Here is a 24222-nt window from a genome sequence, read left to right as displayed (position 1 = left end):
TCAATTGAAAATATGAGTCTGAGACCACTCCATTGGCCTTTGATTATGAGGGGTGTCTTAACCGAACCAAGAAAAAAAACCTCTGCACTCAATTGGATAGTCGGACAGACCTACAACCAATCAGAGCAACGCAGTAAGTCAAATACTTTGCATAGCATAGTTGTCAACAACAGAACTTACTTATTTTAGAAGTAAAATAACGAGTGTTGCTTTTACACTTAGTCCTTCATGAGTGCAACCAAAGGAGAAACCACAATGACCACATGCTTTTCATTACGTCCCATCTTCTTAACTTAGCAACCGTCAGAACCAGCTGGTAAGTTACAATTTTGCCGAATATGTTTCCGATCGACAAATGCCTTGATTGCAGTTTTCTGTTTGTCTATTAAGATTAATGTGCTGTCGATTAATTTTAATAACAGACGCGACAGCAGAATCTATACATCTCAATTCTCCAGCTGCAGTCATCTCTGAGGGAAACCAGTTAGCACTCTTTGATAACGTGATGATTACGTCCCTGCAGATCATCTGTCCATCATTGTATAAAGCCCGCCCTGGCAATCTGATTGGCCCGATCATTTTTTGCCTGATCATAATTACTCCTCAATGGATCGAGTCCAGACCGAACTTCCCGACCAAAAAATGTTGTGGGCGGAGTTCGGGCTGGCATCCAGGCTAATTTTCAGGATGAATCTGCTTTAACCAGACGTGCAAACGGCAAGAATGCCACACAAACTTGACCACGGGAATGCTGATGCGGACTTAACAGTCTTAAAGTTAGCTCCTACTGTTTATAGATTTAGATTGTATACATAAATGGACATTAAAATAAACCATTTTTTTCTAAAATTAATGGACAAACTATCGAAATCACCTAGGCTCATTAGCAGCTAACGTTAGCTGTTAACGTTACTTCATTTCATGTGGTGTAAGTCCGTGGCGTTTAGTTTAACTTAACGTTACATCAACATCACTGATAGATGCTAAAACTATGCATGACAAGAAACTCACTCACCAGATTATTTTTATTTTGGTAGATGTAACCACCACCGCGATCTTCCGACAGGACATGGATCATGGATGGATCTCCGTGTTCATTGCAGGTTCAAATGCCTTCTTCTACGCTCCCAGAATCCAGAAAAAATACTGTGCGAACATGTTATTTCACATAGTGGCGCCAATAGACATAAGTGCCTGCCAGTGTCCTGCCTGTCATACGGATATTTACCATAGACAGTAAAAGAAAGATATTTACACCGTGTCCAGAAAGAACAACTTAAAGAACAACAATGAAATTGCTAACTTCTCCACAGATAAATAGGCTAACCTTTATATATATATATATATAATAAGCATTAAATTGCATATCAGCATTTATCTCCAAACAGACAATCTTATCCGACATTGCTTGAATTTTCGATTTTGTAGTTAAATAACAAAAATGAGTTGTTATTTAACAATGAGGTGTTAAATAACAAAAATGAGGTGTTATTTAACTTGTATTCAATAAAATTAACAGGAAGGCGCAGTTATTAAAAATAACAGGTTAATCATGTTGAAATTTGGGTGTAAATTAACAGAAACATTTAACAGTGTACCGTAGAATGCAAAAGCCGAATCACGGAAATTTTGTACGATCTCGAAATCCCAGGCAGACTCATCACGGAGACTCACTAGTAGCCTAGACTTGTTGTTTAACTACTGCGCTCTGTTACTGGTAGGCGTGGCCTCCTAGGGCAGCGAACAAGTGCATTCTGGGAGTTGTTGTCTTTCATCCTCATAAGCCAAAAATAAATTTTCTGGCTTTTCTCAGTCTAGAAAATTTTTTCACATTTTTTTCTACATAAATTACTCATTTTAAATACACATTTATCTTTCCAGAGGTGAAGTATCCTTTTAACAAGACTTGGGCCCTGTCCCACATAGCGACACAGCGGTCTTCCTACGAGTCCACACTTTCGTGACATAATCCCACTTTCTGCTGGGCTCGCTTCAGTGTGGGCTCTGCAAAAGTGGGCATCAAGGGCGCATATCGACCGTGAGCAGCCTTTTGAGACCTAAAATAACAAATGAGACAACCTATGTCTCATGGACTTAATGGACCGGCGTACACGCCAGCCATTGTATTCCAAACGACCAAAAGTGCATATGAAGTTTGCCACTTGGGACAGGGCCTAAAGCAACGTGACTGGCTGATGGTTTCCAAGCATGGCACACAGATGGATTAGTTGTTGCACCTGAGTGTAACAGATTATTGAAAAAGAAAAAAAAATGTTGGATTCGAAATTGCTTCTATTCATTGGTTGTTGATTGGATTTTGAGATAGGGAATTTCTCTCAAAAGTGGGGGCAGATAAACACGAGCCTTCAGGGGCATGTTTTAAAAATGATTGGAGAAGTCCTGCATATGTTACCAGAGAGAAGTTGTTTTCACCTGAAGTTCCAGATAACATTTTGTTTAAACATTACATTCAAAATAGCAAAACCTTTTTTTAAATGAAACCAATATGAATAGATTAATTGGTCACAAATAAGATCTAGAACGTGCATTTTGAAAATATATAGGGTGAATTTTCATTTAATGATGAATTTTAAGATATATTTTGTCCCAGTTCTAATCTAACAAACACTCTCTCAAAAACATATTCAAACAAACACAGTGTCAGTTTTGACTTTGTCTGCTTTGTTCATACAACGTGGATAAGCTACAACAGGTAAATTTGTCAGCAGTGTTGACACACTTCACCATGAGCAAAAATAATGTTCGTACCATGTAAAATGTTTTCATATGTAGAGAGAAGTTACTCATTGTGAAGAACTATGACTGGTTTCATGTATCACCTGAGAACACAACAGACTGAACAGCAAAAATAGTTCAGTTACCCTCAGTTAATTACATAAATTTGATTTTTGTTTTAGTTTTCGGCTAAAAGTTTAGCGTTAATGTAATAAAAATAATAATAATAATAATTTTGGTGCATCATTGTAACACAAAACTATCCTATTTTGAATTTCAAAATATAGGTGAACTTTAAATTAATTTTGTGAAAGTGTGTTAGCACACCTTATGAGCACTTCGCATCACTGAGCAAGTTGCTTTTGGTTTATTGAGAGAGAATTGTATTTTCCCCATACGTTTTACCAGTGTAGACACTGAAAAGGCTTCTTACTGACTTTGTTACCATGGTAACTGATATCACATGTGATAAGAGGATTTATATAATGACTCATTCAAATACTCCTTCACCTTCCTTCATTTTTAACTTTTTAAAGACAACCAGGGAGCTGTTTTTTCAGCACTGTTGGTGGAATGTGGAGAGACTGTGTTGTTCAGTATGTCTAAGACACATGAGTCACTCCCCAGGTGTCTCAACAAAGACCTAATGAGGGAGTATTTTTCAAGGACACATGGTTTGCAGGTCGGTGAGCCACTGCTTTGTCATGCGGCACTCACGCAGCGTCTCATGCTGCCATGTGGACAGACGGTCGGCACAGTTGTGCCTCAGTGTGCAGAGTGGTCTTCTTTGTTCGGGAGTCGGGACGCACACTCCTTTTCATACTCTTCACTTTTGTCTCTCATCAGCTGAGGTGTTTGAGAGTGTGTATGCCAAGGTTTTGAGGGCAAATAAGAGGTTGTGTGTTATGACTTTCCTGATCAAGAGGAATGAGCACAACTAAGTCATCACATTTTTTGTAATTCAGTTTGAAAGGGATTGTATACGTTATGAGTCATTGTTATCTGGGAAAAAAAAATTGTTTGTTCAACATCCCAGTGTGGTTTTAATGAACCCTCTTGGGACCAAAAACGCGCCCCCTGCGTTTTGCTCGGTTTATTTCATTTTTTTTTTAATTTTTTTTTAGAAATGCAAAATAAACTTAAAATGCTTTGTTAATTTTGATTTTTCATTTTCGTGTTATACATCAATCGATCCTGTTTAGTTTCTATTTTTTTCTGTATACTCACAAAAAAAATAAAGTGTTTTGCTTTTTGCCAAATAAAGAAAAATGAACATGATGCGAGTTCTGCACTCTCTCTGTCAGTGAACTCCAATTTGAAACGCTTTCGTAAAAAATCTGTAACTTCGAGAAAATTCAGCCAAACAGGCAAACATACCCATGGGCATACAGCTTGAGATCGCATCTTTTAAACTAAGTAATTTATATAAAAAACAAATATTCTCAGCTTCTGTAATCTGTAAGAAAAGAGAGTGATTTCATTCAAGCTCCTTACAAGCTCATTAACTTTAATTCGTTCACGCCTACTCACGGAGCGCGCTATTCACCAGATAATGAGTTAAGCCATCTATGCAGGTACAGGTAAATGTCCCCAAGCAAATGCGTTAAACGCTTCAAGTTCCATCATTCAGTCACCTGCGCGTTGGGAAGATGGCACGAAGCTCTGGGGCCTATACCATGAAGCCGGTTTAGGTGGCTAGCCAGCTATGTCTCAGTTCAGTTTGTGCCAACCCTGGGTTTTAGGTACCATGAAAGTGGTTTGGCTTTTAGCAGTGTTCATCGCCATAGTAACTTACACTCCACGGCTAACCTGGTACGGGGCAGGTTCTGTTCTAGGTAAGAGGTTGCAAACCGAACTTGGACCTATCAGCTGTGAGCAAAGTGACACATGTACGACGCGATAAAGTCACTCCACAGCAAATGATTTTAAAAGACAAAATCATGGCTTTTAGTAAATAATTTTGTATGATTTAGAAATTATTTCTGTAATTATTATACCCTAAAACGATCTCACATGTACAATTTCAGTTCATCAATTGAGATGTTGTTCATTGAGTGTAAGCCTAGAGTCTCTAATCTCCAAATGCTCCGCGTGAAACTGCGGTCTTCCAACCTTTTACTAATGTGTCAATTGATGCGCGAGGGAGAGAAAGCGCGTGTTGTTTGAAGACGTGAGAGTGCACATGCGCGTGTCCGTTGCGCTCCCTCTATTGTGACACACACACACACACACACACACACACACACACACACACACACACACACACACACACACACACACACACACACACACACACACACACAGACACACACAGACACACACACACACACACACACTAACTCTCATCTAGGTATATTTTGAAGATTTGTCTAGAGATTACACCTGAAAAAGTCTGATTCTTATTTATAATTGTTTTATTTACATTTTTTTTTAAATTGTATACATTTGTGTAGGCTACCTGTTTGGCTTGATATTTTATATTAATTTATTTTTGTTCTCAGGTGGGTAATTTGCAGAAGGTGCAATCTTTTTTTGTAATGTTGTATTAACAAGACAAAACTAAGGCCAAATGGCCTTACTATTGTATTAAAAGTTTTACAGTAAATTGATTTAACTGTATTGTTATATAATTGTTGGCACTGGCACTTATGAACACTAAATGGGTAAAAATTGCAATAAATAGGCTTAGTTTTGGAGCCAAATGTTGGAGTTGGAATAAATACCTCTATTTTTTTTTTTTTAAAGTAATAAAAGCCAGACGTTTTTACTGCCTTATTTTCGTTATACATTATTTGTTTTGGTTGTTTAAAAACACACGCAAACAAATTATCTGATTAATTGATTAATCAATCGATTAGGTGCTAGATTAATCGGTTACAAAAAGAATCTATAGGTGCAGCCCTAATTTAATGTCTACCTATATTCAACACAATCTAATAAAAGTGCATTTCTATACCATGAATTTAATATCTTCTAATAAAAATATTTAATAAAATATAATAAAAATCTATCTAATATTTTTTTTTTTAGTTCATATGCTACGCACTGTAAACCCCTTGGTTAGGAAATGTGTATGTATGTGTAAATGATATGTTTATATCATTATGTATGAAAGAAAATTTAGAAATGATTTTAGAAAATAGGCCTAGTAGGTGTTTAGATTATATTTTGACTAGTTTAAATGCTGCCTTATCATATCAGTTGTAAATGTGCTGAAATTTGTAAATATACCATGAAGTGCACAAATGTGTTAGGCTAATGACTGCGGTGTGCGTCTCCAGTAATGGCCCATTGACACGCATATAGGCTTATTGCGCGCTTGTCATCGCGTTATTGAATAGTGTCTGTAAACTGCACAAAGACTGTTTGAATATTAAATGTGCGCGTAAGACTAAGTATTAAGTATTAGTAAAGTATTAGTAAAGTATTAGTAAGTATTAGTAAGACTATATAGACTACTGAGATTTGTTCTATACTGATCTGTAAAACAAAAAGACTGTTTAAATATGCATTGGGTGTGTGAACAAACGAACGCACAGATGCATAGTCTACTGTTCTCTTTCATAGGTTCACTCAACGCTGCGGATAGCGCAGTGGGATATTCTCTGAATATGCCGATTGTCTGAAGCCCAATAGAATCACGCCAATTCATTGGCTGATGGCGCTCGCGCAATCTGGCCCCGCCCCGACGCAATTACGTCGCATAATCATATACGCACGTGTGCGCCATCTTCCCCTCAGATTTCTCTGCCTTCACGAAGCGATCACATCGTCCTTCGTCTCGGTTTTTCTAAAGCCTATATAACGGATTATTCGGATTCTTGCACTTCAGCGACTGCACTAGTGGAACACTGTTCTCCTTCCAGTGAAGCTGCAATGGAGTATCGACGTTGCTCTCCGCCATGTGCTCGCTTCATCGCAAGCGACAACCCTCACAGTAAGTGCATCAGGTGTTTGGGTTTCTCACATGCGCGCAAGGCCGTTTTGGGTTTTTCTAAATGTAAATTTTGCGATAATTTACTTCTAAAAACTCTCCGCTCTCGGCTTGCGGTTTTTGAGAAGGATTCTAAATTCGTTTCCCCCCGTCGCGCTCCCGAGGCTTATCGAGGAGCCTGGGGTTCGGATGTTGAGCTCGAGGATGTGGAGTTTGAGCAGACGGGCCCCGCTCTTTCTCTCCCTCCATCTCCCGAGCTTGCTCACTCGCCGGTCGAGTTCGCTCATGATTATTTGTGCCCCAGCCCGGGAGCACGCGATTCTGTTTCTTTCGGGCTGGAGGACGTCATCTTTACCGCGGCTTCCGACTCCGAGGATTTCGGGCCTGCTCTCGTCGATGACGTTATCCCGCCTAGCGGCCAGGAAACGCGGCCTACCGCGGCCTACTCTGAGCTCGTGGATGTGCTTTTGCACGCCACGGAGAAAGTCGCGATCGACTGGCCTGACGAGCCCGGCGAATCGCAGTCCTCCAAACTCGACGAGAGGTTTTTCAGTGGCCCTAATTCTAGGCCCCAGCGGAGGAAATTGCCGTTTTTCAACGATCTGCATCGGGAGATTTCCAGATCCTGGAAGCAGCCTTTCTCTTCGCGTCTCACTAATGCGTCAGCTGCTGATTTCACCAACCTCGTGGGTTCTGTGGAACAGGGCTACTCTGCCATTCCGGCAATCGAGGATACTTTGGCCAGCCATCTTGCTCCATCGTCGGCGCCATCTTGGAGGGCACGTCCTCTCCTTCCATCGAAGGCATGTAGAACCTCTTCCTCTCTCATCGGGAAATCCTACATAGCGGCTGGTCAGGCAGGCATGACCCTTCACACTATGGCCATCCTTCAGGCCTACCAGGCCGATATCCTTAAAGAGATGGATGAGGGTAGTGGTGTCACTCCTGAGGCTGTGAAGGAGCTGCGTAAGGCCACGGATTTGGCCTTGAGGGCCACCAAACATACCGCACGTGCGGTGGGCCGCTCTATGGCTGGCACGGTTGCTGCGATAAAAAAAAAAAAGGAGGGCATTCCAGTACAAGGTCCTCCCCTTTGGCCTTGCCCTGGCACCAAGAACGTTCACGAAATGCGTGGATGCAGCACTGGCCCCCTTGCGGCTCCAGGGCATCCGCATTCTCAATTATCTGGACGACTGGCTCATTCTAGCCCAGTCCAGGGAGTTGGTTACCCACCACAGGGACACTGTTCTCCGCCATATTCAGTCTCTCGGCCTGAGGTTGAATGTGGAGAAGAGTGTTCTTACTCCAGCTCAGCACACAGTCTTCCTGGGTGTGCACATGGATTCCATTCGTATGCAGGCCCGTTTGGCTCCTGCACGGATTTACAGTTTGATGACATGTTTGGCCCGTTTTTCGCTTGGCCATCATGTCTCTGTGGGCACTTGCCGCAGGCTTCTGGGCTTAATGGCCGCAGCCTCCCCTGTGCTACCCCTGGTTCTGCTCCACATGAGACCCTTCCTGTGGTGGATGAAGCTCTCAGGCATCCGGCCCACTGGGTCAGCCTTTCGCCTGTTGAGGGTGTCTGGCAGTTGCTCTCGCGCCCTGTCGATTTGGCGGGACCATCTCTTTCTTCAGAAAGGGGTCAGCATGGGAACGGTATTCCGTCGCCAGATGCTTACGACGGATGCCTCTCTAACCGGTTGGGGAGCAGTTTTCGAGGGCAGGCCAGCATGTGGGGTCTGGACGGGCGAGACCCTCGCTTGGCACATAAACTGCTTAGAACTGAGAGCCGTCTTCCTGGCTTTGCGTCATTTCCTCCCTTTTCTAAAGGGTCACCATGTCATTGTTAGGACGGTCAACATGGCGGTAGTTTCCCATGTAAACCGGCAAGGAGGTTCTCGATCTCGCACCCTGGACAGGCATGCGCGTCATCTTCTATTATGGTCTCAGAGCAGGTTCCTTTCTCTGAGAGCGGTCCGTGTCCCAGGGGTTCTGAACCACACAGCGGATTTTCTATCGAGGCAGAAACTCCAGTCGGGGGATTGGATGTTGAACCGTCAGACAGTTTCCCTGATCTGGGAGGTGTTCGGGAAAGCGGAGGTGGACCTCTTTGCCTCGCAAGAGTCATCCCAATGCCCGCTCTGGTTCTCCCTGAATCCTCCAGCTCCGTTGGGGATAGATGCATTCGCCCACCCTTGGCCAATGCAGAAACTCTACGCCTTCCCGCCCATCAAACTGATCCAGGCGGTCCTGGCCTGAGTGAGGGAGAGCGGAGTCTGCCTCCTTCTAGTAGCCCCATTCTGGCCGTCTCAGCCATGGTTTTCGGAGTTAATTCCTCTGCTGGAATCGCCTCCCTGGAAGATTCCAATCAGAAAGGATCTGCTTTCCCAACTTCAGGGCAGGATTTGGCATCCTCGCCTGGACATGTGGAAGCTGTACGTTTGGCCGATCAGGGGTCGTCGACATTAGGCTGGGATCTCCCGACTGACGTTCAGGAGACCATCGCTAGTGCTAGAGCTCTTTCTACAAGGAGACTGTATTCTTCCAAATGGAAGGTTTTTGCGTCTTGGTGCTTGGCACGTGATAGGAACCCAGTTAACTGCCCTGTCGCTTCAGTGTTGGAGTTCCTGCAAGAGAGGTTTTCCTCCGGGGCGGCGGCTACCACCCTCAGGGTCTATGTTGCAGCCATTGCGGCACATAGAGAGTCAGACGAGATTCCTTTGGGTAAACTGAGGTTAGTTTCGGCCTTCATGCGTGGGGTTAGGCGCCTGAAACCAGTTCGCTCCCCTAGAGTTCCCTCTTGGGATCTTTCTGTCGTCTTGGAGGGTTTAAAGGAGGCCCCCTTTGAACCCTTAGAGTCAGCTCCAGATCGGATTCTGACTCTTAAGGTGTCACTTTTGTTGGCTTTGTCTTCTTTAAAGCGGGTAGGGGACTTGCAGGCTCTTTCTGTTAGCGAGTCATGCTTAGACTTTGTTCCCGGGTTAGTCAAAGTTTCCTTGAGACCTAGGCCAGGCTATGTTCCTAAGGTTCTCTCCACAGCGTTCCGCTCTCAGGTTGTTAGCCTTAACGCTTTCCACCCTCCGCCTTTTTCCTCTGAGGAGGATAGGAAGCTTAATCTGCTCTGCCCAGTTCGGTCTTTAAAGTTTTATGTAGACCGCTCCAGCTGTTGGAGGAAATCTAACCAGCTTCTTGTTTGTTTTGGTGCTGGCCGCCGTGGGCTTGCTGCATCGAAACAGAGGATTTCTCATTGGGTCACAGAGGCGATATCGATTGCCTACCAGGCGCGTGGTTTGCCTTCGCCTCTTGGCATTAGAGCGCATTCCACCAGGAGTGTGGCATCCTCTCAAGCTCTTTTCAGGGGAGCTCTCTTATGCCTAGTTCACACTACATGATTTTAAAATGTCGGGCTGAACTGTGCAGTTCACACTACATGACTTGCTCTCAGTGAAATCATGAGTGTTCAAGTTGTTTAGCTGTTCACACCACACAACACAACGTGATTGATCCACAACAGGAGGTAACTCACTACACGAGTTAACAACGCACTACATAGAGATACAACCACGATCGGATGATAAGAGCATATCATTTGTGACTCAATGAGAGCTGTTTAAAGTACTATGGTACGGTCTAAATCATGAAAATACTCAAATAAATAACGAGTTGACAACAACACGATTCTATCTGGTCTAGAAACCATGTTTTGTAACGAAAAACCATGCAATAAAACGAACCAGAAATGACGCGAAACTGCAGAGAAGAACACAACACGCGAATATGGACGTCAGACAGAAACTAGTGCTGCACACTGTTTTCTCGACGATATGCTCTGAGAAAAAAAAATGCAAAAAAGAAAAAGTAAGATTTACCTGGTGTCCTCAACCCATGCGTTGCTATGATTGGCTGTACTCATGACATCACTGAGATTGAGTCGCGCAACTGCTCGAGATATCTAGCATGCTAGATATTTTTCTGAGCTCGGTGACCTGTCTGCGAGGTGTCTGCGAGCTGTCTTTGATGCGTTGTTGGCTCTTTCACACTAACGGATTGGCGAGCGTTAATCGTCCGCTAATCGCCCGCGATTTGCACGCGATAACACCCTGACTTGTCGGCGACTCAACGATTTGCAAATCGGGCTTAAATCGGGCTTAAAATCACGTCGTGTGAAATAGGCTTTAGAGGACATTTGTGTTGCGGCCGGATGGTCCTCTCCGCACACTTTTGTACGTTTCTTCAATTTGGATTTTGACATGACCCCGGCCTCCCAGATTCTTTCTGTTTGAACCGTTTGTAGTCATTATCTTTCGATACCAGTCATTACAGCGCTCTTTGCTTGGCGAGTTTGGTATCCCGTTCCCACTGCGCTATCCGCAGCGTTGAGTGAACCTATGAAAGAGAACGTCTCTGGTTACTTACGTAACCTATGTTCTCTGAATAGGGAACGAGACGCTGCGTTAGCGGCCAAGCTCCTCGCGCTGCTGACAGTCTTCTTTTCGGCAGAGAAATCTGAGGGGAAGATGGCGCACGCGCGTATATGATTATGCGACGTAATTGCGTCGGGCGGGGCCAGATTGCGCGAGCGCCATCAGCCAATGAATTGGCGTGATTTTATTGGGCTTCAGACAATCGGCATATTCAGAGAATATCCCACTGCGCTATCCGCAGCGTCTCGTTCCCTATTCAGAGAACATAGGTTACGTAAGTAACCAGAGACGTTACAGACGAAATAGATTATAAAGTTTTCACTATAAAATAGACATCAAATAAGCTTTAATTAGACAGTTTCTGTTAAATATATGTTAAATAGTTTTGTCAAAAATAAACTAATCAATGCAAGCTAATGCAATGCACATATCAAAATAAAGAATCCTTAACTTTGAAATATGTATTATAAATGTAAATGGCCTACTTTAAAAATAATACTTTTTATGGATATTAGGTATGACTAAAAATGGGTTTTTGACTTTCATTTATATTTTGATTTTATATATATATATATATATATATATATATATATATATATGTGTGTGTATATATATATATATATATATATATATATGTAGCTATGTGTGTAAATATCAGGGTTTCCGTTGTCCGGTATTACCTGAAAAAACTGAAATGTCCGACAAAATTAAATCTCTCCGGTCAAATTGTCCGATTAAAATTGCCTAATAATCGCCCCCCTAACACAATCTCAATTAGAGAATAAGCATAAAATGTATAAAGCAAAAATACACCGACCTTTGGCTATGTTATAAAGGAACAGGCTCTACCGTTTGAATGTTATTAAAGACGGCACATACAAGGATGTCAAAGTGACCAATTCAAGCGACCGCTCCATTCAAGCTTTCAAAAAAGCCAGGGAACGCTATGTTCAACATCTGATAGATGCCTTGCAAGATCGGTTCCCCGAGGATTGCATGGATCTACTTCACTGCCTCGATGCCCTTCTGCACTGTAAAAAAAATTTCCGTAAAAAAACAGATAATGTACTGGCAGAAAATTACCAGTACATTTTCTGTTAAATAACGGACAGTTCCTTCAACTCTAAAACGGAAAATTCTGTATATTAACAGTACATTTTCTGTTAAACTATGGAAAGTTCCTTCAAATCCTAAACGGAAAATTCTGTATATTAACAGTACATTTTCTGTTAAACTATGGAAAGTTCCTTCAACTCTAAAACTGAAAATTCTGTATATTAACAGTACATTTTCTGTTAAACTATGGAAAGTTCCTTCAACTCTAAAACTGAAAATTCTGTATATTAACAGTACATTTTCTGTATTATTCACAGATAATCCTTACACATAAATTTAAATTTATGGCATATCTTTTGGTAACAAATAATTCAAGAACAATATTTATAAATTGAACATGCTTTATTTTTGTAAACATTTTCATGTAAACATTCTTAAATGCATTCAATGGGTGGATAAAGAAATATATATATTTAACATCAATTAAACAATGTGCAAAACACCATAAAAAGTGCTTGTATTGTGGAATACGTTTTTAGACAAACAAACAAGGGACAGAATTAAAAGAAAACATGAGCAGGTACTTGCACAATATTGGTAGACATGAGCAGGATTGCACAATAATATAAAGTCGAGATTCAAAACATTTTCAAATGAAATTCAATACAAATACAGAAAAAAAAAATGGAATATGAAGACATGGCAGCTGCTTTATCATTAAAAATTGCTTTAGACTTATAGTCAATAGTATAGTGAAATGTTAGTGTTGAGATTTCACTTTAAAAGAACAATATTCCTTAAAGGGAAAAGGGTTCACCCAAAAAAGAAATGTAATCCATGCAACTCCAGTGGTTTAACCTCAAATTTATGAAGCGGCACAAATTATTTGTGAAAAAAAAAAAAAAAATCTCAAAACATCACAAAAAGATATAGATAGACAGACAGATAGCCGAGATAGAAAGATGTTTGCCAATATTGAACACTCATAATGATTAATAATAAGAAAATAAGAAATAAGAAATTAAAAATACAAACCCACAAGCAGCATGCAGGCTGGTGCTTGGCATGCAGAAGTACAGCTGCAAAGCCCTACCAATAGATAAGACCACAAAAGAAACACTGTGAAACAAACCAACGAGTATTACTTATTTGTCTGACAACGCAAAGCCAGTGTGTTCGTTATGCACACAGACTGTGGGATTTGATCTGTAAGGCTGATAACATTTTTAATAATTTTAAGTCACATATTTCCTTCCTACACACGATACTAATTGAATGAATGAATTAATTAATTGAACTGGTAAAGAATGACTAAGGTAACAGGCATTAGTATAAAAGCAGTGATGTTAAATTTATAATGTATGCATGTCGTCTATAACAAAAAAGACGTAAACATAACAATAACTTACCTCATTTGTTATTTGCAAGACAAATCATTTAGTGTGCGATAAAGTACTTGATTATTTTTTTTTGCTTTAAACAACAAAAGACAATTAAATAAGAGCATGTATGTGTATAATAGTGTTTGCACTGTTAAAAAGTTAAAATTCGTGAAGAAATCAAGAACTAATAGAAAGTCAAACCATTTATAAACAAATGAATATAAAATACACCAAACCAGTAATACAAAAACAGCTGCAGTTTTTAAATGTCTGCAATTCACATAACAATGTACAAAGCAATATTACAAAGTGCTTATAATGTAAACATTTTTAAGAGAAAAAAATTAAAACAATCTAGCTGTATAATAATGATGTAGCAACAAAGATAACATAAAAAAGTGAATTTTAGAGATTTAGAAAAAACTACCAGAGCACCAACGTTGCCCTCAATATCATTAATAACATTTTCTAGATTTGTCTATAACAAGACTATTGTCTGTCCCATTTGTTCTTAAGAGAAGAGCATGAAGTGGGACGCTGTGCTTCATGTGTTTGCGTTCGAGTTATTACCTTTTTCCATGTGCCAATTTGAGCAAAACTACTGTTCAGTCCAAATTTCATTGTGAGCTTTGAAAAAAGAAAACTCAAATGTTCCATCGATTTTCAAAGTTGTTCAAGCCACACAGGAATTTCAACAGTCTTGGAGGAATGTGTTGCTTTTTTGTGCCCTTCATCTCAGCCTTTGACCCTCGTTCAGGATTTATTCCCAGGAAAACTCTTTAAGAAATGAACACATTTTTTTGTTAATCAAGTAATGAAGTTAATAAAACTGAAATAGAGAAACATGCAGACAGGGTTTAATAGACTCTTTCTTTGAGTACTTGTTTGACACTAACGCTTGTCTAAGACGAGTGTATTTTTTTTGATGGGGCAAGTGAAACTTTTATAATGAGTTAATGGCTTCAGGATAAATTAGATTCCTTTTTATTCCCTCTGACAAGTAAACCAACAATTGACACATTTTAAGACTTAAAGAGAACATTCATCCACAAATAATAATTTACTCACCCTCAAGTTGTTCCAAACCTGTATGATTTCTAAATACAAAAGGATATATTTTGATTACCCAACAGTTGATGTGCCATTGACTTCCATAGTATCTCTTTCCTACATGGAAGTCAATGGTTACCGTCAACTGTTGGGTAATAGAAATATATTTGTTTTTAATCAAAAGAAGAAAGAAACTCGTAAAGGCTTGTGACAACACAAGGGCAAGTAAATATTTTTTTTTTTTGGTGAATTATCCCTGTAATGTCAGGCACTGATTAAATGATCATTGCAATTCTTAACATATACTGCATTTAATCCTGGAAAAAGCAAGATTCAATAATTTCTGAAATTTTAAAAAGCCCCTTTAAGAACAGCAACACAACATCATGCTATATACTCCCAACATTTAATGTGTGGCTTTACCTTTGGATGAATTCCAGGGAGAGTGACATCTCTTTTGGGTATTTGATGTTCAAAACATAAAACAAAGAGAAAGCGTAACTCAGGGCCACAACAGGGGAGGTGATGTGATCATTAACGATTTCCTGATCCACAGCAATCTTGAATCGACCATCACCTTAAACAGACAAATATTTTAAAAAAAGGACAAAACAAAACACTATATTGGTTTTAAGTGGTCTTGTAGTTTCAGTCTATGTTCGAAGTAAACAGCATGCAAATCTGGCACAAATCCGATTTTTCTGCTCAGAGGTGACTTGCTTTAAACAACAAAAGACAATTAAATAAGAGCATGTATGTGCATAATAGGCGTTTTAAAACCAATTTAAAAAGCCACACAGTTTGTTCCTACATTCTGTTGTTCCTAATAATCGAATGAAAGACTCAACTTTTTTAAAGTGTTAAATAAATTACAAAAAGAATACAAACCAATGATAATACAGGGGGTGCTTGGGATGCTTCGTCCAGCAGCAATTCCGTCCTGTGGGGGAGATATGAAGGAATAGTTCAGCCAAAAATTGTAAAGAAATGACTAGAGGGGGAAGATAAACATAGATTCCCACACAATCATAAATAAATAAGTGAAAACCCACCTCGTTTTGGCAGTAAAGGTGATCAGGTGTTTCCTTAAAAAAATTGGCAATACCAGAGATCAGCTGTACTGGATCATCAGAAAGTTCAATCTTCATCCCTTTTGAGTTAAGGAAGTCTTTGATGGTATTTCCTTTTTTTGCTAATTCTTCAGGCAGCTTTGTTTGCACCGGAAAGCCAACAAGTGTACATGTGTGATCAAACAGGTGAACGGCTTCAAAAAGGAAAGGCCACTCTTCCATTAAAGTTTTTACAGTGCTTCCTTTGTTGATGGTTGCACGCTGGATGCAATACGTTTCACCCATCATTTTTCTAATGCAGGACTCCTGAAGATCATGGGATATGAAGGCACTTTTCAAATCATCTTGTTTAGATTTGAGTTCATCTGTAGCTTCAATAGCAGGCTGCCACTCCACACATCCATAACGATCTGAATGTGTAGATTTTCTCCTCACCGCATCTCCATCCTCTGCTGGCCTCTTTGAGCTGATGGTTAAGGGTCTCCGAACATTTTCAACTCTATTTTCAAGCTGTATAAAGAGAGCATCAAATCCCGTGCCAATTACTTTTGTTCCATTAAGCTCTCTGTCTTGGAAAGAGCAGGGATATTTGTCTACAATCTGCTTTGCAATATCCCGCAGCTTTGCTCTTCCAGGCCTTCCATTTACTTTACTGAGTACATCATCCATGACGATGCGAACTAGCTCTCTTCTCTCACTAGGCTTTGGCCTTTTCTTTTCACTTAGGACAAGCATGAGGTTTGAAGGCATTTTGTGCCATGGTACAACATATACCTCATGGGTTGTGGAACACTCCATAGAACTTTGTTTCAGAGATGGTGTTGGGGGCACATGGAAATCCTGACGAGGATTTGTAGAATTGGAGCCAAGCACAGCTTGTGACCCTACGCATAACATACATAACCAAAAATTAACAACATGAGCAATGGACATGATTTAAAGGGATAGTTCACTTTGAAATTAATTTTTGATATGTTTTAGCTTACCTCAATGGCATCCAAGATCTAGGTGTCTTTGTTTCCACAGTATTTTCAATTGTGATATTTTTAGGTCAAACCGTTGTTGTCTGTCAATAATATAATGGAAGTCTATGGTCACCACCTCAAAGAGCATGCACAGAGAAGTCCAGATTAAACATGATTTGATGACTCGTAAATACAAGTCAAGTCAAGTCACATTTATTTATATAGCGCTTTTCACAATTCAGATTGTATCAAAGCAGCTTCACAGTGATAACATGAAAGTAGTACAACACAGATCAATAATATTGTTAAATATTAAATAACCCCAACTAAGCAAGCCATTGATGGCCTAAGACACGAAACGAGCGGTTTGTGTGAGAAAACAAACAGTATTTATATCGTTTTACCTAGGGCGGGGGTAAGCGATTATTAACTAAACGATTAGTTGGGCGATTATTTTATCGATTAGTCGACTAATCTTATGACTGAACGACTAATATAAAGGATATTTTTCTGCTGCTCAATTAATAAAAAAACAATGCATCTCAAATAAATACTAGCATACTGAATCAAGATACTATAAGCTGGCTAACATTAGTCTAATGTTATGTATTTGAACACCATCATTATAACTCTACAACCGCCAAAACCGTGTTATTAAAATATTTTTTTAAAAACATTTTTTATCATAGAGAGTGTTTAAATATTAATGTCAGCTGAGGAGGGAAACGGAGGCGGAGTTAGTGGTGCGATCGGAGGCTGCTACTGCTGGAGATGAATCGGGAGAGGTTTCTGCACCTACTGATCAGAGCGCGTGCTGACACGGAGTAAAGCCTTGTTTATACTCGACACGTCCGCACGAGCGCGAATGTGAGTGCGGCAAAAATGACGCATTGGGTGCGCAAGACCAGGAAGACTGTGGCTGGCTGTGTGTACGCCTTTTTTTGTAACAGCGCGCGCGGCGGCGCCGCGTCCGGGATGAACGACTTAAAGCCGAATCTGCCCAAGCTTGTACGTCTCACCACACCGGCACCCAGTTTGCGAGTTTTTTTTTTCTTAAGGGTTTGTTTACTGTGTGTGATTCATTTAATGGATGGCACATTCACTTCTAGTTGTCTTCGTCCTCTATTCTGCAATGTTTCGGTCTCCCACGTGTGTGTGGCAAGCAGTACCGCCGGGAACATGCAAAAAATAAATAAATAAAGAAGCGTTGACGCAAAAATATGACGATGTCATCGACGCGCCGCTACAGCACTAGTTTTAACTCTTGTAATCACAGCCATGTCCAACTGATCTGACAGCACGGGCGCTTCGGTCTGCGCCAGAAGTGATCTCTCGCGCATGTACGTCACTCACTGTTTACAAAAAGAAGATCTAAACATCTTTAGACATACAGGAAATCGCAATGGAAGATGATTTCAATATTTATTTCTTCATTGTGAAAGGTAAAACATCCGAAATCTCTGTGTAAACAATGAGTGATGTACACGCACAGGAGATCACTTCCGGCGCATGCGCAGAACGAAGCACCCGTGCCTTCAGATCAGTTGTACACGTGGCTGTCGTTACAAGAGGTAAAAACGATATAAACACTGTTGGTTTTCTCACACAAACCGCTTGTTTCGTGTCTTAGGCAATCAATGGGTACTTACATTAACGAGTCATTAAATCATGTTTAATTTGGACTTCTCTGTGCATGTTCTTTGAGGTGGTGACCATAGACTTCCATTATATGACTGACAGACACGAACGGTGTGACCTAAAAATAGCAAAATTGAAAATACTGTGGAAACAAAGACACCTACATCTTGGATGCCCTTGAGGTAAGCTAAAACATACCAAAAATTAATTTCAAAGTGAAGTATCCCTTTAAGCTATAACAATACAGTATATGGTACATGCGAATACAATCAATTTGAATATCTATTTTTACACTTATAAAACTTTAATAAATAAAAAAATCTATAACATTTGTTGACCATACTAGATTAGGGTTAGAAATCTAAAAACTTACCTGAATTGAAAGCTTGAATTAGTCTTCTACACTGAATCGGTGGCAGAATTCCATCAACGTCCTCGATCGTGACAAAGCTAAGGTCATCTACACAGTTTACTCCAACCAACTCAAGTCTAGCCATAAGTGAATCCATCAGATCATTGCTGAGTGATGGTATAGCTTTCTTAACCATATCTTTCACAAGCTCCATAGTGGCATATGTTTAAGCGGGAGAAGTAGCCTTGCACCTCTGTGGTAAAAAGAAAGTGAAGCGTAATCACTGAGATTGTCAAGATTTTTACAGATGAGCTTATCGGAACTGTTTTTATCGCTTTCGTACAATCCAAGCTCAGGCAGCCAGCTGGCAGTTTTTCCACGTAGCAACAGTAGGACAGTTGTTTCACCTTTGATGAAAATGCTAGCTATTTGCCCTAACTGTAGCTGTCTTTTGGTGTATTTCAGTAAGACATGCATACCATTTGTGTACAAAGTGCCTCTAACTTGGACTTTATCTGTGACAACTGTGTTAATTGACGCAAGTCCAAAGTCTGCAACTGTTTCTCTTATGCTACTGTCATAGAGCTCTGGATAAAAGCAAGTGGAGTCTGAAACTTGAACCTGTGGGCTAAACAAATTGCCGCTACTCTGATATGCTTGGAACAACTGATGTCTGTGTGCAAGGGACTTAGTCACATTTTTGAAGTTTTGACTTGACCTGATGCACCTTTTGAAATAGCTATGTTTGCTTTCAAAACGCATGGTCCAAGTATGTATAAGTGGACCAAACTGTAAAGTCAAGTCAGCATAGTGAAGCAGATAGTGGTGTTTAGGTCTGAGATTTACATGTGGAAATAACTGTAGCCTCATTTCTACATATTCTTCGATCAGCACTTTCATGTAAGCAATCTGAGGCTCTGAAAGTCTAGGTGCACAGACAAATTCAACAATCTCCCTCAATAGTAGAACCAGTTGCCAAACAGCATTTTCAGCATCTGAAATTCGGTCATGCACCAGAAGAGGCAAGAACCTCAATAGCCACCAGTTTTGGGCTGCATGGCCTCCAAGCTTTGCTCCTTTGATGGGTAGAGCATTTGGCTTGTTGCTGCTTTCACCCGGAAATGATCTGAGTCTGTCATTTAGTGACTCGTAACTGAACCACATTTTCGTTTTAATTAAGTAGTTCAAGCACATCGCTAGGTCATAATCTACAACTCCCTCAAACAAATCATGTGCTAGGCAGGGTGGTAATCCAGGGTGACACACGTGGAAGTTAGACAATTTGTTGAAAACACTGCTGTGTTTAATGCCCTGATGCATGGTAACTTCAGGGTGTCTCTCCAAAAACTGCACAGACTCATTGTAATTGCCAGGATCTCTCTGAGTGACAACTGTAAGAGGGTTAGAGTGAAATTCATTTCTTGTCATTAAACAGTATCTACAGAAATACTCAGCAGAGCTAAAATTTTCTGTGAAACCACCAATCATGTGGGAGCCCAGGTTATCTCCCATTATGCATGAAACAGTGCCAGTATATATCTTTCCCTCAACAGATATGCCCTTTACCTCCAGCTCACACAAGTCTGACACAAGCTTACTGAAAATTCTGTCCACTCCAAAATATTTACAGTCTTTCTCTATACAGAGTAGTGCCAGCTGTATTTGATCAACAGTTGATCGGTTGTGTGGATAGAAATTTCCAAGAGTGAAGTACACAGCTAAAACTTTGTGCTTTTGCTTGGCAGATCCCAGAGGATTAGCCACCTCAAAGGCATCTTGAAAAAGCATCACCTTGAATGAGTCTGGGTTTGACACAAACATGGCGTTCGATCTAATGGCATGCCCATCAGTAAAATCACACAGTGTACCATCTTCAAGATGAAGATGGTTAAAGCTCTGCTGAGTTGCACTGCACTCTTTAAGCAGTGCACTGAGGCTTTTCAGTATTGGAATGTAATGATAGTGCCTCTTCTGTCCTCTATCATTGTAACCAAGTGTGACTTCAACAGACTGAACAAAGTTATAATGTGTTTTGTAATACTGCAACCGTCTATGGTGGGTGGTTAAAGGACCATTAGCATGTAAGGCCTTGTGCATAGGACTCTGCTCATATGCACTTTCCCCAAGACATCTTAAGGTCTCTGCTGAAACACCATACTGTTCAAGATCCCGAGACAACACATCAATTGTACATTCCTGTTGAATATCCTGAAGAATTTTCATTTCATTTGCTATCTTTGTAATTGTGGAGGCTGGAACTAACTGTTTAGCCTGCAAACCCAAGTAAAACTGAGCTAGACTACTTGTGTAGGCATCTTGCACTTCATTGTTACTTTGGTCTGCATTAATCGCGTCAATTTCTTCAGGTACACTATCAACATCATGTGCTTCCTCACCTGGAGAAGACTGTTCTGCAGCTTCACATAGATGAACAGGTGTTATCTGGGTGACATCCCATCTTCTATGATATCTGGAAATATGAGATGTAAAGGATGTCTTTACATTAAAAGTCTTAGAACACCCATCAAAAGGACAAGTTACAGTCAGCCCCTCTTGTATGTGGCTACTCAAGTGAGACACAAGCCCTTTAACATCTGCATATTCATTACTGCACAAACTCATTGCACACTTTAATTGAACAGACACATTCCGGTTCCAAGTTTGCGTGGCACGCCTGTCTGGATGTGTTCTTGACATATGAACAGCAAAGCAGTTAAATGACGAAAACTTTCTTCCACAATCTTTATGGCCACACGAGAAAAAAACATTATTAACATGTCTGTGGGTTCTGCAGTGCTTCAGATATTCAGACAATGAAACGCATTTGAATTCACAAACACTACAAGTCAACATAACGATAACATTGCCTTATCCAAGTTAATCGCGCAAAAATCATCATCAGCGCGCTTAGATTAAAAACCTAACATTAACTGCTGCTGGTAACGTTAATCCACAGCTCACCTGAATGACCGATTCACGATCTGTCAAGTTAATAAAAGGTTTTACCGACAACTTACATTTCCTTGGTAGAAACGTTACGATAAAGGCCCTTACTGTCCAAAACACAAACAAATATTACAATTCATATGCTACTGCTAACTTTAATACGTCAGAACATGGGCCTACATGCTTAACACGGAACAATTTTGGATAAACGACACCACCAACAAATACAAGTTAATAATTCAATAGGGCACAGTAACATACATTCGCAAATATCAACTAAATCTGAATCTGCTAGCAATTACGTGTGAGGACAGGCAAAACAGTAAATTAACGTTACACACAATGGATCCGACAAACGAGACAGATGTATAGCACCTAAAATAAAATACTAACGTTTCCAAACCAGATTATATGGCAAAACACATATATATAAAAACAAAAGTTTTACCACAGCAGCGTGAGGCTTATCCTTCTCCGAAATCTGACTGAAACGTTATGCCGTGCTCCTTGTATGAAATGGCGACTCTACTACGCATTTCGCGCCGACCGAGGTTCTTGGTCCCACAATGCAATGCGTAATTTCAAAATACGGGTAAAAGTCCCGTAAAAGACAAATACGGTAAATTCCTTCAAATTAATATGGTACATTGTACCGTATTTTTACGGATTTTTTTTACAGTGTGAATCCCTAGATATCCGCAGACACATAGTGGTAAGTAGGATCTGTTGATTTATTATACGGGTCATTCTACAGAAACGTCCCCTTTTAGTATGGCAAGATGTCTTTATTTATTTATTTTTCTAACATTTAAAAACGTACACGACATTATTAGATTAGTAAAAATTTAAAATATAAATAAAAATGTATATTTTTTGTGCATTTATTTAAAAACGGCATATGACGTTACCCGTATTTTCCGCACTATAAGGCGCACTTAAAAGCCTTTAATTTTCTCAAAAAACAACAGTGCGTCTATAATCCGGAGCGCCTTATATATGGGTCAATGGGTTAATAACGCGTAGCCAGACCTTCAGACTGACGGCCAACGTTCCGTGGGTGTGACGTCTGAGGCTGAGACTAATAACGCTCCGCCTCCGCGTTATTAAAGGATAACTAAACCCCTGGTCAGAGCCTGACTCCACCCACTGGCAATATTTGAAAATGCTGAAAAAGTGGGCAGACCCCGGCGGAGATAGAGGGGACGAAATAGATGCTAAAACACTCTATCCTGGTCATTTCCAATACTCCCAATTCCAATTCCTGACTCCCTAAAGTGGTTTTGACAACACAAGATGGTTTTTATACTGCCAAGGGCGTAGCTCGCGTGGTGAGCTGAAACCTGCGTACGTCACGAAGTGCGGAACATCCAATAGGAAAATGCAACTGCAGTAGCCACCGTTCAACCTGAAGAGGGCAGCACTAAGACGCTTTTACACCATATATTGTAGAAATAGAACACTTTATAAACAAATGTCAAAAAAGTTACTCGAATCAATGACTGGTATTAATAAAGATCCATTCTTACAGATCATTAACTAAAAAAAGTTGGTTTAGTGTTTAGTTGCTCTTTAAATTCGCCAGCGAACTCGCGCTTGTGTCCATCTTATGCCCGCTCTGTCACACGGACAGTTCAACCTCGTATAATCAATAATCAAATCACTGTTCCCGGCGCTGCTCGCGCGTCACAGAATGTTCATAAAGCACTCCCCGTTCAGCGCTCAACGCAGTTTGCTCCACTCAAATCGCCCCCCGCTCGCTCCAAAAAATTAAAAAAATCTGCATGTATTTTTATTTCACTTTTAGGTTAGACCACAGTCTTACCTTACAAAGAACTAAAGACCAACATCAACATTTTCCAAACAGAAATGTTTCATTTCAAATTACAAATTAGGACTAGCAAGAACAGGAATGTAGCATACACAAAAAGTCCTGTAAAATTAAACGAATAAATGGGCCCAATGATATGAATAAAAATTATATAAACAAAAATATACATAAAAGTTTTAAAAGTAAATTAACTATAGGCCAGAATTTTGATAACTGAACTTTTGCCCAACGCACACTATAAAAATGTAAATGGGCTGTAAAATTAAACAAATAAATGGGCCTAATAATATAACTAAAATAAAAATATGAACAAAAATGTAAAAAAACAACAACATATATATATGCCTACATAAATGTTTAGAAGTAGGCTAAGTAATTATTAGGCCAGATTTTGATAAGCCTAACTGATTTTTGCGCAGCGCACACTATTAAAATTTTAATTGGCTTAGGCCTATATCATCTGTACACAAAAAAAAATTTGTAAAATTAAACGAATCAATGGGCCTAATTATATAAATAAAAAGCCTAGCCTGGTTCAACCAGACTCTAGTTCATTTCATTTCCACATAGAGTCTGGAACCGCTCCATTGAGAAACGTTTCCTTCCTTGTAGGCGGGTTCACTATTAAAGTTCAAATCTATTGGATCTGCCCAAAGTCACTCACGATCTTCCATAGCCAATCGCTAACGGGGTGTCGTGAGTGACGTATGTCACGCGCCGAAATGGCTGGAAAACAACAAGTCCGAATGATCAGAGGATTATGTTTACAATAGGATTTCAGTCAACGAGCGCCGCAGGTTTTGTTAATCTAGGAACAATTATTAATTCGAAATGTATATTT

The 24222-nt window shown here is 40.1% G+C and overlaps 3 protein-coding genes across 8 annotated transcripts in view; 1 reads left to right on the top strand and 2 right to left on the bottom strand.

Moving 5' to 3' along the window:
* Positions 1-24222, top strand: part of raph1b (Ras association (RalGDS/AF-6) and pleckstrin homology domains 1b) — a 181991-nt gene that overhangs the window by 28427 nt on the left and 129342 nt on the right. For 4 of the 6 annotated variants that reach the window (XM_089132243.1, XM_089132242.1, XM_089132245.1 and 1 more), the window contains exon 2: positions 1038-1103. The exons of the other annotated variants lie outside the window; for them this stretch is intronic. In XM_089132243.1, the coding sequence (XP_088988369.1) occupies positions 1081-1103 (23 nt within the window). In that variant the 5' untranslated portion in view covers positions 1038-1080. The remainder of the gene's footprint in view (positions 1-1037; positions 1104-24222) is intronic. 6 annotated transcript variants of the gene reach the window in all.
* LOC120465397 (uncharacterized) lies at positions 13852-15904 on the bottom strand. The gene is made up of 4 exons (XM_089132241.1): positions 15635-15904; positions 15471-15522; positions 15006-15159; positions 13852-14309 (listed from the first exon to the last, which is right to left on the bottom strand). Exons 1-4 carry the CDS (start codon positions 15872-15874, stop codon positions 14177-14179), a joined length of 579 nt encoding a protein of 192 aa, XP_088988367.1. The 5' UTR covers positions 15875-15904; the 3' UTR covers positions 13852-14176.
* On the bottom strand, positions 15883-18913 carry LOC148978537 (uncharacterized). Its single transcript, XM_089132628.1, has 3 exons — positions 18629-18913; positions 15934-16536; positions 15883-15890 (listed from the first exon to the last, which is right to left on the bottom strand). The coding sequence occupies exons 1-3, from the start codon at positions 18819-18821 to the stop codon at positions 15883-15885; spliced, it is 804 nt and encodes a 267-aa protein (XP_088988754.1). The 5' UTR covers positions 18822-18913.

Source organism: Pimephales promelas, chromosome 6 (genome assembly GCF_988280905.1).
Source record: "Pimephales promelas chromosome 6, fPimPro1.hap1.1, whole genome shotgun sequence".
In the NCBI taxonomy this organism is placed as follows: Eukaryota; Metazoa; Chordata; class Actinopteri; order Cypriniformes; family Leuciscidae; genus Pimephales; species Pimephales promelas.
This window is presented reverse-complemented; position numbering and strand designations above follow the sequence as displayed.

What these genes read in the sequence shown, in the direction of transcription:
- LOC120465397 (XM_089132241.1), bottom strand. Translation starts at nt 15,874, where the DNA reads ATGGAAGAGTGGCCTTTCCTTTTTGAAGCCGTTCACCTGTTTGATCAC. An exon ending in CACCCCCTGTATTATCATTG is followed by an intron (nt 15,160 to 15,470) that starts GTTTGTATTCTT and finishes TGTCTGTTTAAG; the next exon opens with GTGATGGTCGATTCAAGATT. An exon ending in TCCCTGGAATTCATCCAAAG is followed by an intron (nt 14,310 to 15,005) that starts GTAAAGCCACAC and finishes CATTTCTTAAAG; the next exon opens with AGTTTTCCTGGGAATAAATC.
- LOC148978537 (XM_089132628.1), bottom strand. Translation starts at nt 18,821, where the DNA reads ATGGAGCTTGTGAAAGATATGGTTAAGAAAGCTATACCATCACTCAGC. An exon ending in AATTCAAGCTTTCAATTCAG is followed by an intron (nt 16,537 to 18,628) that starts GTAAGTTTTTAG and finishes TGTTATGCGTAG; the next exon opens with GGTCACAAGCTGTGCTTGGC.